The sequence below is a fragment of the Lissotriton vulgaris genome, chromosome 11, assembly GCF_964263255.1.
Source record: "Lissotriton vulgaris chromosome 11, aLisVul1.2, whole genome shotgun sequence".
In the NCBI taxonomy this organism is placed as follows: domain Eukaryota; kingdom Metazoa; phylum Chordata; class Amphibia; order Caudata; family Salamandridae; genus Lissotriton; species Lissotriton vulgaris.
The window spans coordinates 1,068,597,425-1,068,613,358 of record NC_141699.1 but is presented as its reverse complement, the minus strand read 5'-3'; the positions used below and the strand labels follow the sequence as shown (position 1 = coordinate 1,068,613,358).

Sequence of the window (15,934 nt, the reverse complement as noted above, 5' to 3'; positions counted from 1 at the left end):
TCACACACAACCGACTTTTACATCTGCCAAATTGAAGCACCATTGCCACCTTCTCCTTTTACTAAATATGTCTCCAAAATGTGTATATAGGTAAAACATCTCTATGTACAGTTCATGTCCCTTGCCTCTTTCCCATTTACTGGTCACACCGCCACTGATTATGACCCTAGATGCATTACTGTCGTCTCCTTCCTCGACGGAAGAACACAAAGAGTCCGCCTATCACCGTACAAGTCAGAGGCCACCGAAGTCATCTGCGGCGTCCCTCAAGGATCCTCACTGAGCCCTACCCTCTTCAACGTCTACATGAGCCCCCTCGCGGCCATCGCACGCCAACACAACCTCAACATAATCTCCTACGCCGACGACACCCAGCTGATCCTCTCCCTGACCAACTACCCCGCCGCCGCCAGAGCCAACCTGCACGAAGGGATGAAAGAGGTAGCCGACTGGATGACGACGATGCGCCTGAAACTGAACTCAGATAAGACGGAGGTCCTCATCCTGGGCTCCACGCCCTCCGCCTGGGACGACTCCTGGTGGCCCCCCGCCCTGGGCACCGCACCCAAACCAACGGACCACGCACGCAACCTGGGCTTCATCCTGGACTCCTCCCTCTCCATGACCAGGCAAGTCAACGCCGTCTCCTCGTCGTGCTTCAACATCCTGCGCATGCTGCGGAAGATCTTCTGGTGGATCCCCACAGAGACCAGGAAGACCGTCACCCAGGCCCTCGTCACCAGCCGACTGGACTACGGCAACGCACTCTACGCCGGAACCACCGCCAAGATCCAGAAGAGGCTCCAGCGCATCCAGAACGCCTCGGCTAGACTCATCCTCGACATCCCACGACACAGCCACATCTCCGGACACCTAAGAGACCTACACTGGCTCCCGGTCAACAAGAGAATCACCTTCCGCCTCCTTACCCACGCACACAAAGCTCTCCACGATCAAGGCCCGAGCTACCTCAACAACCGCATCAACTTCTACGCTCCCAAACGCCACCTCCGATCTGCCAGCCACGCCCTCGCCGCCGTCCCACGCATCCGCAGAGCCACCACAGGAGGAAGGTCCTTCTCCTACCTGGCCGCCAAGACCTGGAACTCCCTCCCGGCCGACCTGCGCCTGACCCAAGACCACCTCTCCTTCAGGAAGAAGCTCAAGACCTGGCTGTTCGAGCATTAGCGGCACCCCCCCTCCCAAGCGCCTCGAGACCCTACGGGTAGGTAGTGCGCTCTATAAATGTCTTTGATTGATTGATTGATTACTGGGCTATGTATCAGTGACCACTTGCTGTGCTTAGTGATTGTGAACGAAATGCTGCTACCTTGATAAATTGTAATGAAGTAGTTTTGTGGCATTGTAATTGACAGTCTCCAGAGTCTGGCATGGTTTATGAAAGAAGAGACAATGAGAATTGTTGTCTGGGTTCAAGGTCCATAATTCTTTTGGCACTTGAAAATGCCTGCCCAGTTAACCACAATTTCACACTCACTTCCTGCAGTAGGTTCCTGAGCTGCTTTTTGTCATTGCTTCGCAAAGGTATATATTCAGAGAGATTTCAGATCAGTTGATTACCAGTAGTTATGGATTACAGTGTCTGCGCTCTCAACAGCTAATGAAAGTGCTAACTAAGGGCCTCATTATGATGTTGCCGGTCCCACTGACAGACAGCCCTTCAGTCCGACCACCACCTTACAATCCTGGCAGTCGGACCCTCATCTGTCGGGGGAACAGACCTCTGCCAGGATCAGTGATCCCAACTGGGCAGAGTTCAGAATCGTGATCCTGAATGGAGGCAGTGCCGAGGAAGGCACTGCCGTTGGTAGTACGATGTCCTTTTCCGGCAGCCTTTTCATGGCTTTCTAAAAGGGAGTCTGAGGGCCACAACCAGGGCCCCCTTTCCACTTGGGCCACTGCAAAGTGGTCTTGCGGGAACACGTCGTGACACCACACACATCCTTGCATGGATGTGCACAATGTACTCTTTTATACTGTGGCTTGTGCTGCCGCCCCTTTCCTGGTCCACGGCACAAGCTGCAGTGTAAAAGCGCACTTTGTGACTGCCACCATGGTGGTTGTATCGTTATTAGGAGGTCTCCTGACCACTGCATCACTGGGCGGCAGTCCGACCGTCCAATGTAATTGGGTCCTAAGTGGTGTTGCCCTCTGCTGAGAGCTTCAACAGCTGTTCAATGCACACCCCTGAGCCAAGGACACACAAGTGTGTGAGCTGCATCACTCTGTGCTGACAACTGTGGCTTGAATCTGTAACTGCCTCCTCTATTTTCCTACAGTCTAGTTTGTAGTGTGTTTGAAGTCCTGCAGGTGAACCCTAAGAAACGTTCCGCTTGTCGAGTTGGCCACATGGAGATTCTCTTGGCCTTTCTATGTTTCAGTGTTGTCATGCAGAGCAGTGCTGTTGCTGGATAGTTTGCTATTTGTTCTCTTAAGAAAGCATTATGAGTAGAACCAAATGCCAATGGTACTCTAGATCCCTTAACCATACTTAGGGTAAGCCACCTAGGCTTTCAGGAACGTTAGTAGGGCCCGACTGCAATTCTCTGTTCAAAGGTGTAATCCGGAACCTCTCTACTCAGAATCTGCCTCACATCAGTCACATGTACTCTGATCCTCATTCGGCAGCACTGTTTTGGATGGGCACGTCTTTCACATTTCAATGGGGTGGTCCTCATTCCACCATCGTTTTGAAGCTTACTATGCCAGCATTTACCCCCAGTTCAGGTTGGGAAGTTGCATGGCTATTTTTTTGCAGCTGCAGCAGCACTGGGTTTATCGGGCAAGTGCAGCCTATATTGAGCCGTATCTGAACCCAGCAGCAAACTGCCCGTTAAAGAGCCTGTCCTCATAGTATCTTTGAACAATACTACCACTATGGAATCAGAGACACAAGCACCATCCAGACGCCAGAAAGTTATGTAATGCCCAAGGAAAAAGTGAATGTCTCACTTTAATGTTAATGTATGAAATCCTGCATCTATGGGAATTTTTAGAAGACCAAGTAGGTTGCAGGCAGCTTAGAAAGAGCAAACAAGAATAAAAAGAAATGCTGAAATACTTGTTCAATGCAGCAGGATACACCATCCTTAATGTAAAAATGTATAGAAAATCTAATCATAGCCCTTTCTTTGTAAATAGATAATCATGCATCCGAGGTGCATTCAAAAAAGTATCCTCTTTCTTCATGAACAAGGTGGCTGAGACGAGACCCAACATTGATAATTCTAGTCTCGGCTATCAGTGTCTGGCTTTCACCTATCTACTAACGATTGGTAAAGAGCATCCCTCTTTATAATAATACAACGCCTAAACCGAGTTTAACCAATCTCCTTCAGAAGAGATTGCTAAAGTAGTGACATACATTATTACTAAATGTGAAGGTGTGGTGCCAGGGCACTTAAAACTCATGGTTCTTGCACTGCATTATTTAAAAATAAACTTGCCTTTCATCAGAAGACTCAACAAATTGTAGGCCAGTATGAATCATCCGGTTTGGAAAAGGGTTCTCCTGGATCAGATCTGGGCACATTGAGGGGAAAAAAGGCCTCTTGGGTGTATGCAAGTCAGACTACTGGTAAGTACACAATCCTGAATTACTTGGAGGATGTCCGAAATTAGTTTTTTTGTGAGTTCTGTCCAGACTGGTGACATTGAGAGTAAGGTTGAATGGCGGCTCAGAAGAACTATACGTACATTAACATACGGAATTAACACACTGCAGGTAACTTTAGTATTAGACGAGCATACCAGAGCCGAGAACATTGGTTTTATTCAAGGGGTGATAGCGGACACTCCACTCCAAGGTGAATAGAATTCTATCCTGGCACTCCGTGTCATCTCTTCCGCAACATTTTGTACAGAGACATGCATCAAAGTTTAGCATGCAAGTAATATCCTATATAAAAGAAATATTAAGTACTGCAAATCAATATTTTTTTTTTTTAATGCACCTAGAATGTGACTCATGCACCAGTGGGGCATTGGGTAAAACCAAATTGCACTTCTGAATCCTTGTTTCACTTTCTTTACAGGTTGTTCATTTACAATCACATTTTTGTGTTCATCGTGGACACATTTGGTTAGTGTGTGTGTTGGCTTAAGTTTGTGTTTCCAGTATACATTTAATGTTTATCCGACTGCTACATTTCCTATCCTGCCCCTTTCACTAAACTCAACAGGACTCATTTTTTTCTGACCTAGAAATAATTCCCACTTTATTCATGTTGTTGAGGCACTTGGCAGCAAGATTGCAAAACTGACATTATGTATTTGAAGCATATGAACTAATGTTCTACTGATTCTACATGGAAATGCACAACTGGTGTGTACTTTATATGTAGAAATACAGGAGAGTGAGGAAAAAATACGGGGGTGCATCCTCTTCCCCAAAATAATTGTTGAAACAAGGTGGACCCACAAAAAGCTTTACCACTTCAGGTGACTCAATATCCAGTAGCAGAGCACAGACATCCAGTGGATTTGTAAGGAGACCCTTCACCCACCAACCTAGTTGGTGGCATGCTTCATCATTGGGGTCCTAGTTGGGCTGCCAAGTGCAACCCAGCTGTGCTACAGCGCCTGATTACAGCGGAGCAGGTTTTTTTGAGTGAGGTGAGTGCTCTGTGTTGGGTACTCAGAGTGATGAGATTAAAAATGTCTCTAAGAAGTGCAGAAGTGAAAAACTTTATTAAAATGGTCTTACGACATGGTTAAAAATAAAGGCGGGATATAGTGAAGATAAAATTGTGCTTCAATATCCCTTAGATAAAGGTCAACATTTTCAGCCTTTTATGCTATTCGTGAGGCTTTCTTCAGGACCATAGTGTGAAAAACAGTGAGGTGGCTATAGAAGTGAAAGTACTTTATATGCCAGCTTTAAAGAGGATCTCTTATCCTTCATGATAGATCACATAAAATTCTTTCCATCTGGTTGCCATTTAAAACCTTAATAAAGAGCGAACCTCTGAATTTATACAAAGAACAAGACAACACTCCATGCCATCATAAGCTAGTGCCTTCGATGCAGAAGGTCGCAAACTGACTTTCATATTCCAGTAGCCAAGAGTTTCCAACACAATATGTATGTTCAATCTCTGTACATATGATCAGAATATTTTCGGTTTATCTTGTATCGATCAGTAGCAAGCATTTACTCTGCATTATGTGTATGCTGTAGCATGGATTAGAGTTACTAATAAAGTGGTTACCTTTTTATTAAGTCATGTACTGGTGCATCAGAGAGCTGCTAGTACAGTCTGTTTGTGCTATGCTTGCTGAAGGGTAGTACTGTACATTTCCCAGAATACGCTGGACTGCGCATGCTGGAGTTGCCTGTCTGTTTTATCTAAATGGGTCCTGGTTCATGTTGTCCATAAGGCCTATGACTCTGGTTCAAATGTGCGCCTTCTGCCACGGCAGATCTATGTATCACATTGAAACTCCTGTCTCTATACTTGTGTCTTTAGCGCTTCGCTGCGGATATCATCTCTGTTCTGGCCATGACCATGAGCGGAGAGAGGGAGTGTCTGAAGTACAGGCTGCTGGGCTCCCAAGAGGAACTGTCTTCGTGGGGCCATGAGTATGTGAGGTGAGTTACTAGCAGGGTGCAAATGAATGTGTCCGAGCCTTTCTTGCTGGCTCGCGGAAATGGCATCTGTAACAGTTATGCTGACCCTCTGTGCTTGAATTTTGCTGTGAACATTCTTCTGCTTGAGGGCAGACTAGTTCATGGTACTGGTACAGACAGCAACTTTTAAAAAAAATCTCACCCCTGCCCCCCTTTGATTAGTACTACATGGCATAGGGAAGATGAGCCATATCATACTGGATCTTATTACGGTGTAATCTATGCACAATGCTTGATTTCAGGAACTGATGCTTCTACGGCTGTAAGGCTTTCACCTCTGGTGGATTTAAAAGGTGACACTTAAAACATGCTCAGTACACTTTACCCATGTCTTGTCCCTTTCAACATTGGTTGTTGCAGCTCAGTCAAAGTTGAGTGATAAATGGCATTTGACTTTTAGGGGATGTGGTATTTAGATATTTAATAAGAATAATGATAATGAGGTTGTATTGTATTGATGGCACTGTATCTACCATTTGTGGTACTGTTAAATACCTATGACTCAGTTTAATTTGATCAAGTTGTTGACGCTCTAATTAAGAAATTAAGAATGTTATTGGGCAGGTACATGTCTATCTGATTCTCTCATAGACTTAGTCCAAGGTTATAAATAAAATCTGCACATGACAAAATTCTAAAGTTATCAATCTCTGGAGTTTATTCAAAAATTACATTGTTACAGAAAGCTAAAAGTAGTTTGTTAATCTAAAGATTTAACATCATTTTTTTCTAAATAGTGATTAAATCCATCTCTAAAGAAAAGCACAAAAGATAAATGGCACTCTTCAAAGATAACACACCTTTTATAATGTTTTAGGGAGAGCAGGAACACACATTTTCATTGCATGACATTACATAGAAGGGTGTATTAAAAATGCTTCATTCCTGACAATCAGTCCATAAGTTGATTCAATAGCACTAGGATCTCCTACTTCCTAAGGCACCTTATTAGTTAAAGCTGTATATATTTAACTAAGAGAGGAAATCCTACAGTATGAAATACAGGCATATAATGGCTTGTTCATTCGCAGTAGAGCTCGGTTAAGTGAGCTTGAAACAAACATATTTCCTTCCGGAGAGAGAAAATATTATACAGTTGTATTAGGACAGACCATTTCAAATGCTGTGTGGAACGCTCGTACGCCTCAAATAAACATGCACTTGTCTGCAGCATTTCATAAATGATAATCCAGCCTTGTGTGGCCTAGTTATGCTAGCTAAAGCACGCCTAATTTAATCATTATTTTATTGCAAAGGAAAAGTCATCTACACGATTTTTAGACTTCATGAATGGGTGTTCCCCTCCACCAACCCCTTCGTGAATTTAAATTCCTTATCTGCAGGTCACGTTACGTCTTGGCAAAGACTGCTTAACTAGCGGAGACCTCTTGCTGCCTAAAATGCTTTGTTAGTATTTTTAAATTGCAGTGCTGTTTGATGTGTTCAGGAGACTAATTGAAATATATTGAATAGCACTGTACAATTCACATAGGATGTCGACTCCTACCGTAGTTGGAATTTACTGCTGTTTGAGAGACTAATTTTGTGTCCATTTTGCAGACACCTCTCTGGTGAGGTTGCTAAAGAGTGGCAGGAGATTGAGGAGGCTGACAAGACACAGAGGGATTCCCTGCTGACGCTGGTGAAGGAAATTATACCGTACAATATGGCACACAATGCAGAGCATGAAGCATGTGACCTCCTTATGGAGATTGAACAAATGGACATGTTGGAGAAGTACATTGATGATAACGCCTACGCAAAGGTGTGCCTCTACCTGACAAGGTGGGAATCACGGTGGAACATCAATTATGTGACCACACTTCTATTTTAGTTTGCTTTACAACTGAGCTAGCTAAAATCGAATTCTTTGATTCGATTAGTAGACAAGCATGTGCATGAGGGTTTGTAACCAGCATTACCGTCAAAAATATGATAAAATTACGCTTACATCGATGTTGTGTATGGGTGAATCAGGAAAGCAGTGCACCTAAATGTGTGTAGTCATTTCCATAGGATGCTTTGCCTAGCTAGATTACAAGCACGTGGTTGTTATATGGGTTTTACATTTTAACACAGTCACCCTCAGAATTTCTTGTTTGATATCTGGCAGTTCCTTTTTTAAATGTTCTCTGGTGAGCCAAAGGACAGCAGAGTGCTCCACAGAGTCTAAGGCGAGCATACAGTCAGTTGTTATTGGAGGGGTAGCTGGTTCCGAGAGCAGAAGTTGACTGCTACTGCATCATGGTGTAATGTTCTTCAAAGAGGTGGATCTTGCGCTCTTTCCTACATTGGAGCCGAGTTGTGTAGTCTGGATGGCTATGGGGATGCCATTTAGGGACGGTATTTTTTTTACGTGTGCGCTTTTTTGCACTTCTTTGATTCTAGTCTGATGCATCTTGTCTGCGGGTGTGCCGAGAGCCACTGGAAATAGTGAGCTCGTCAGCCAGTTTGATAGATATCCAGTTATGATGGCTTTTTAGCTGATGCAGCTGGTTTTGAAGCTGGACTGACTTGTATGAAAAAATGCTTGATTTAATCTCAGCCAGTGGGCCAGTGGCAATTACTCTTGCCGCAACGCAGTCCATCCTTATTTTGAAGATCATGCCACTTAACGTTGGATCCAGACATATGCAAATCACTTTATTCTACTCCCATGTCCGGTCCAGGGAGGGCCTGGAAGTTTGGGCTGGACTGTTCCTATTGGAGAAGTCAAGACTGATTTGCATATGGCTGGGTCCGAACTTAGATGGCATGGTGGGTGAAAAACAATGGACTGGGTGCAGCCCCAGGAGATTGGTTGAGATTAATCAAGCATTCCACCCATCCACTTGTTGGTTTGAAGATAGTGCAAGCTTGCACGGGCAGCCATGCCATTGCCTTCAGGGTGATTAGGCATGCTGTGCCTCATAGGGTGCCCTTTATGAGGGCTAGGATGGAGTTTAGGAGGCTGTGGAGCAGTGTATTGCCACCAAATAGATGCAAGAGTACTACAGCCTATAATAATAATTTAAAATGTTACGGTGCACGGCTGCTTCCAAGGAATCGTCCTGGCAGCAGAAAGACCCAAAGAACCTAGCGGCAAGTTGTAAAGAGAAAAGTCTTTAGAGAGGTGACCGCGCATAGCGCCGTAGGAAGGGTGTTCCAGAGTTTAGTAGTCAAGAACACTAAAGATCTTCCTCTCCTTCTCACCCTGCGCACCCTTGGGACTCGTAATAGCATCAGAGCATTAGAACGCAAGGATATGCTCTGAGAGTACATTTTCAGTCTTCTCAGATACATGGGACCTTTCAAATGAAAGGCTCTGTAGGAAGAAATTAGTGCTTTCCGTTTGATGCAGAAGCTGATGTGCAGCCACTGCAATTGGCGATGGGAGGCAGAAACTGAGTGGCATGCCAGCACCTGGCAATGCAGCAGGTAAGATGGCAGTCCTAGTTCACATAATCCAGTTTGGTTGTCACTAGAGCATGAATGATGGTCTTCAGATCACTTCCCAGCACAAGATGAAGCATTTTCTTGAGTAATTTCATGAGAAGGCAGCTGGCAGATATAACCTTAATCTGTGAATCAAACTAGACAAGACAAGTTTTTTTATTTATGGTTTCGGAACTCAGATGAGATCCACATACAAATGTAAACAATTAGATAAATTTACATACAATCATGGATAAAATACAGAATAGAATTTACATTTCCGACCTTTTGATATAAACCTAAGAAAGTTTGGAAAAGTTATAAATGTTATAACAAAACATTTAATTAGGGGGGTTATACATGGCATCTAAAATGAAATAGCAGAGCAAATACCAAATTGGAGACAAATAGGTCTCAGCCACTTGCGCCTGAACGCAAGTAGAGCCGGGCACACAAAGAGGACATGATTAATATCCTGAATTGAATTATTACAAAGATCACATAAAGCTGAGGAGCTGTACCATCTGGACATCAAAGAATTCAACGGAAGTAGATCCTGCCTCAATAAAAAGAAGAATCGCCGTACTCCATGGTGGAGATTCCAGGTGACATATGGTTGGGCTATTCTCATTTGGCAGGTATCTATGGCCAGATAGACGCCTTTTTTCAAGGTACGTGATTCCCTGTCCAACCTGAAGCTTAATTCCCATGAGGCCAACTTCTGGATGGATTTCAATTGATGTGTGGATAAAGTAAATAGAACCGATTCATCAAGTAGAAGGAGATCAACTGCAGTTCTAAAATATTTTACAATTGACGAGTGTTCTTTAAAGTTTCCAAGCAGCTCAGTTTTTATGATATATCTTAGAGTGCCTGGGTCCCCCTGTGCAAGATTAAAAACCCAGTGCACTATTCCCGCTAAACCTTGAACCCAACTACTACGTAGGCCGAATTCCAGTCTAAGTGCGGCTGTGGAGCTCGCAGTATTAACCATAGTAAGACTACGCAGAATTTTGCCTTCCGTAGAGTTTAAGAAACCCCAAGTTTTTATATCAACTATTTCTGTGCCATATAGTAGTGATGCTGGGATTTTTGCTCTATACCTCCAACAAGATAGCAAAGTGCTGTCTGCCAGTAGCCTTATAAAGAGAAACTAGACTTTTACCTTGAATAATTGTTTTCCGCGTATTATTGGCTATATGAGCCTTCTCACTTAAATTGCCCGTAACAACTTTTCCGAGGAAGACCTAAGATTGTACCACTTCCAATCTTTGTCCTCCCACGGACCATGGGAAATTCGCGTCTTTCAACTTTTTCCTACCCGGCATGCACATTACTTTGCTTTTTGAGACGTTTATCTTCAGGTGGTGTGCCTCAGCATATTTATGAAGAGCGTGCAGACGGTTATTTAGACCTTTAGGTGTTAAGTCTAGGATCAATATATCGTCTGCATACATTAAACAAACAATTGGGACACCCCCCAACACCGGAGCTATTCCTTCACTTGCAGACAAAACATGGGGAAGATCGGTTATGTAAAGGGAAAACAATAGAGGGGCCAATAAACAGCCTTGTTTTAACCCGTTAGCTGTTGTGATTACTTGCGAAAGACCTCTTTCCCCACCTAACAATACTCTGCACCAGATATCCGAATGTAAGGCTCGTGTTAACTCCAGGAGAGTGGATGGCATGCCAAGGTTTGATAATTTCCTCCACAGCAAAGATCGATCTACTTTATCAAATGCTGTGGAGAAGTCTATAAAGGCGCCTTAAACTCTCCCTCCACGAATCTTAACGTATTTCTCTGTTATAACCTGCAATGCCGTCAAATTGTCTAAAGTACTATGTCTTTGCCTAAACCCAGTCTGTTCAAAGGGCAAAATTTAATCCCTAGACACCCATTCATTAATTAATTTAAGAATACATTTTGCAAAAACCTTGCCTATGGCATCCAGAAGAGCAATTTGATGATAATTTTGTGGCGTATTACGAGCTCCCTTCTTAAAAAGGACTAATATGCTCCCCCTCCAAGAGAGGAGAACAGTTTTACTAGAGAAACAAAAGTTAAAAATTGGGAAAAGAATTTTACTCCACATCTTACTATGTTGTTTTATAACCGAGATGGGGAGCTCATCCGGACCCATTGTACCAGAAGAGCGCAGGCCCTTAATAGCTAGTTCAATGTCCTTTTCGGACGGTGGTCCGTAAAGAAAATTGTCCACTTGTGATCTACTGTTTTCATGGACCCTACCATTACTAGCATATAACTTCTCGATATATGCAACCCAGATATGCTCTTTAATGGGGATTGGCAGAGGTCTAGATCTTAATCCACAGCCCTCCCCAATTATTGACCAAAATATCCTAGCTTGACCCTTATGTGCTGCCTCCCGAAGTTTAATCCAAAGGGCATCTTCTTTCCCCCTTTTTAATTTAGCCTTCATCCTATTCCTCCGTCTTATCAATAGGACTATTCTGTGATATCTTTCAAGGGTATACAGGAGGTATTGCTCTCTTACCAATTTATTTATTTCAATATTAAGATGTCGAAGACAGCTAGGGGTTGCTTTAGGATTTTTTACAGGGGAGGGTTTCTTTGCAATAGAAATTACTTTATTCAAAAAGTCAGCAAAACATATTAATTCACATCCATCCCAGTGAGCCAAATTCTCCTCAGCAGTCTCTAAAATACTCGTCAAACCCTCAATGGCCTTAAAATTCCAGTAACATCTCCCAGAATTGACTCCAAAATTTACCAGTTCACTATTTATGAGCCACGTATCCACAGCAGGTGGATTTAAATTTACAGTAATGGCAAGTACCTTGTGATCACTAAATTCTGTATCGATTACCAACAGATCTTTCAGAAGATAAAAGGAAGTACTATCCACTACCAAATAATCAAGAATAGATTCACTATTATTAGATTTACTATTGTTGGATTTAAGTATAAAATTTGCCGGAGTATCAGAGGGAAGCCTTCCATTTATTATAATGCAATCTGCCTCTAATGATTCCTCCAGTAGTAATTTCCCTCTCTTGTTGGTCTTGATATTACTAGGAAATAAAGCTTGTGGTGTGTGTAATGATTCCTCCTTAAATGTATTCCTAAACAACTCTAGGCTGTAATTAGAAATTTTACAATTAAAATCCCCTAATAACAATATGTGAGGGGGGGAATTGAGAATCTAAAAGATTCAGAATGAAGGAAAAACCTTTTTTAGACCAACATTAAAACAAGCATCTGGAGGAGTATAAGTAGTTATCAATACCAGTGATTTTCGTGGATCGTCAGTGACGAAATTTGACAGTTATTGCCTGAAACAATTTATCAGAGTCTAAATAATGGGCAAAGTTCCATCTTATTTTATTCGAGAGTAGACAAGCTACTCCACCCTTGGCATGGCCTCTCCTTGAGGGCATGGCACTGCCGTCCAACACATAATAGTCCTTTACCGTAAAAAAATTACCATCAACCCAAGTCTCCTGGAGACAAATCGCATCTGCTTCTAATGTATGTAAATATAATAATTTTTCGGGACTTTTTTATTCCTGCCGTATTCCATGAAATTATTTTTAAATCCGTGTTAAAGATAGGAATACGGTTTAGGAATAGGGGTAGATTTGCTTGACCAAACACCTGGCAACCAATTCCATTTATGACTTTCTTCTAAGTTTGGTTGACAAGGGACAGGGTTTTTGTAAATCACATACCTTTCATTCTTTGAAATACAAATTTTTAATTCATCAGTTTTTGAGGACCAGTTTGTGTTGCCTAAAGTTACAGCGGGGAGTGAAGACAGATTTATACGACTGTCGTTGCGAGATTTCATGAAAAAAGGAATAACATCAATCCCCCTACATTGTAATCCTTCAGACCATTGTAAAATATGATTTACTATAATTTTGGAGTAAAATCTAACCCTTGCTATCTTCCCAACCTCAGATTTTAAAATAGAAACTACATCTATGTCGTTGGTTTGAATCAATCTTAAACTTTCAATCTCCCGAAAGCAATTCAGAACAACAGATATAATTATAATAAAATCCTTGTCAAATAAAGGAATGAAGTCTAAAAAAGCGGTATCTACACTTTCCTTTTCAAAAACTGTATTTGATCGTTTAGACGTCCTTTCAATTTCAATCATGTCAGGTAAAGGCTCGGCTAAAGGATTAAGAGCCGGTAATAGGATGTTAGGGGGATTTATCTGATCAGCAGATCCGTGACTGTTCGACGGCCCGTTGATTCAGTGGTCATAATTACTTGGTCAGATTTTATTTGCCTAGTAGTATCTTGAGATAAGTTTAGCAAGGGCTCTTGTGGAGATTTTTTTACAATATAAGTATCTGAATTATCGTCGAAATTAATTTTCCTCTGCCTCTTTTTTGCGAATCTACGAATAGGTTTCCTCTTTTTCCCTCTATACTTTCTTTTCCTATTACTGCCTTTTTTCCTTCATTTGAGGATTCCAGAATATCCTCTTTTTCTTAGTTTGTGTGGTTTGAATATAGGAAATAATTCCTTATCACACCTTTTTTCAGGGTCCGACAGTATTTCTATTTCTTGGTCAAGTTTGAAGATACAGTTAGCTGCAGCCGTTTTTATTTTACCTCCCGTGGTATTCCCCGGAATAACAGTTACTTTCTTTCCAATGATATATGGAGATTTCTTATTTTGTTCATTGGGAACTGAATCTAGGACTTGAGAAATACTTCCAGACTCTTTTTTCAGACTTCTTATCTATACTTGCTTTCGCATCTATAAGAGGTAGCTCGTAGTGTGAACTGGAGTCAGTCTCCTGTTTACTATTTAATAGTACCCTGAGTATCTGTGTTACCGTCTCCAACACACAATCCGAGCCCCCAACAAATTTTTCTAGTAATAATAGGATAGAGGATAGTAGATGTTCTAGAGAAACTAAAGAGTTGGAAATTGGCTTATCTATCCTAGTAGGGGGATTGGGCTGAGAATTAGTCATATTGAAAGTAGGACTTGATGAAAAATTTACTTGAGATATGGAAAAATGTGAATTAGTAGAGGGGGTGCTACTATAAAGTTGAAGACCCGGGGTTGCTGATACATTTGGAATGTTAGTTTGATCTAAAATTAATTTGTGTTCATAGTCAGGTTGTCTCTTATGGAACGCTGTATCTATGTCAGGTAAGGTGTAATCATTTCCAGTAGTAGCCATAGGAAGAGACAAACCAATAGAGACATTCAAGCCTTCCTCTGCAAGGGGAAGGAAACTATGAACTAGCACCTCGGTAGATATGGTGGTAACATCATGGGGAGACACAATATTGTTTTTGCTTAAAACACCAGAAGTATGCTTTAATTGCCTCTGTAAGTTAGGGGGGGTCTAGAGGGCCAACCATCTCAGTTTTAGAGACAGATGTTTCTGAATGTACCAAAGCAATAGCGCCAACCTGCTTGCTATATCCATTAATTGTAGGTTGACCTTCCTCTTTACCCTTATAATTGGTTTCTTCTGGTTTTGAACCTCCAATCTGAACCTTATACTTTCCCATAAACTATACAATTGGCCTTTTCCCTTTAGTAATAAAGCGGGAGTATCTTTGTTTCGTAGGGGATTTGATTTAGTCTTGGAGCAAGTCCTACCCACTAATACACGCCCAGATCTTAATTTTTTTGCCGTCATTTTAAAACAAATAGATCTCAGCAATAACAACCATACAAAATTAAAACGACACAATGGCCGTATACAGAGTTAATAATCCCAAACCACTATTAAAATGTTAGGAAAGATATTAACACAGCTTACTTCAAGTCCATCTCTATAGCAAGAGGGCTGAGGAAATGAAAAAAATACTTATATCAAGCAAAATAATATTACAGTGGGTGCACTCCAAAAAGGATATGCCCAGCCTACTCCAGCCTCGGAGGGCCTCAGAGGGCCCGCCCTTTGCCCGGGCTTAGCCCCGGGCTGAGTCCCGCGTGCGTCCCGCGATGCGCGTGAGGAACTCGATTAAGTACAGTAAAGGAGGCGGGGAACGCCCGGGAAGAGGCACCAGCTGCGGATGGTAGGTGGAATGCTGGTCCTCGCAGTCCCGGGCTCCCGCTCAAGGTCCTCGTAGTCAGGAATATAATCCACAGCCTCCCAAACAACGTAGTTTAAAACTGCAACAGGGTTTTAAAAAGAGCACCAAACAGGGCAGGAAAACGCCAGAGTCAATAGTCCTGCTGAGAGCGGCTCCCGCGAAGCGGGGGCCGCGAGCAGTGAAGAGGCGGTGAGAGAGGGCGGGGCACGCCCGGGAAGAGGCACCAGCTGCGGATGGTAGATGGAATGCTGGTCCTCGCAGTCCTGGGCTCAATATAATCCACAGCCTCCCAAACAACGTAGTTTAAAACTGCAACAGGGTTTTAAAAAGAGCACCAGGCAGGGCAGGAAAACGCCAGAGTCAATAGTCCTGCTGCGAGCGGCAATTTGAATCTAATTCAAAACCAAGGTTTCTTATTCACGAAGAGGCCAGAGGAGGGACTGATCCGTGTTCCGATGGCTACCAGTTGTGAGAATCTGGATGAATGCTGGTGCTGAAAAAGAGAATTTAATTTTTTTCGGAATTCATGTTGGAGGCAAATATCGTTCATCCAGCCCCAGACCACATTCACACAGTGCTTGAAGGCATATAGAGCCTCCGCCTTTTTATTTTGGAAGGTCAACATCAATCTAGCATTGTCCACATATACACCAAGCTTGCACCAGGCTGGCAAGATGTGTCACCCATTGAAAAGTGTTGGAATCAAGGCCGAGCCCTGGGGCACACCACAGTCAAAAGGTTTGAAGGTTGATATAAATAGGGCAAGGAAAGCCACCAAAGACCTGCCTTCCAAGTAGGATTTAAGCCTAG

At 42.7% G+C, this 15,934-nt stretch overlaps 1 protein-coding gene across 1 annotated transcript in view; it reads left to right on the top strand.

The window, feature by feature from the left end:
• PSMD2 (proteasome 26S subunit ubiquitin receptor, non-ATPase 2) overlaps positions 1–15,934 on the top strand; it is a 103,324-nt gene that overhangs the window by 31,672 nt on the left and 55,718 nt on the right. The window contains exons 4-5 of the mRNA XM_086944453.1: positions 5,490–5,611; positions 7,211–7,435. Of these exons, the coding sequence (XP_086800579.1) occupies positions 5,490–5,611; positions 7,211–7,435 (347 nt within the window). The remainder of the gene's footprint in view (positions 1–5,489; positions 5,612–7,210; positions 7,436–15,934) is intronic.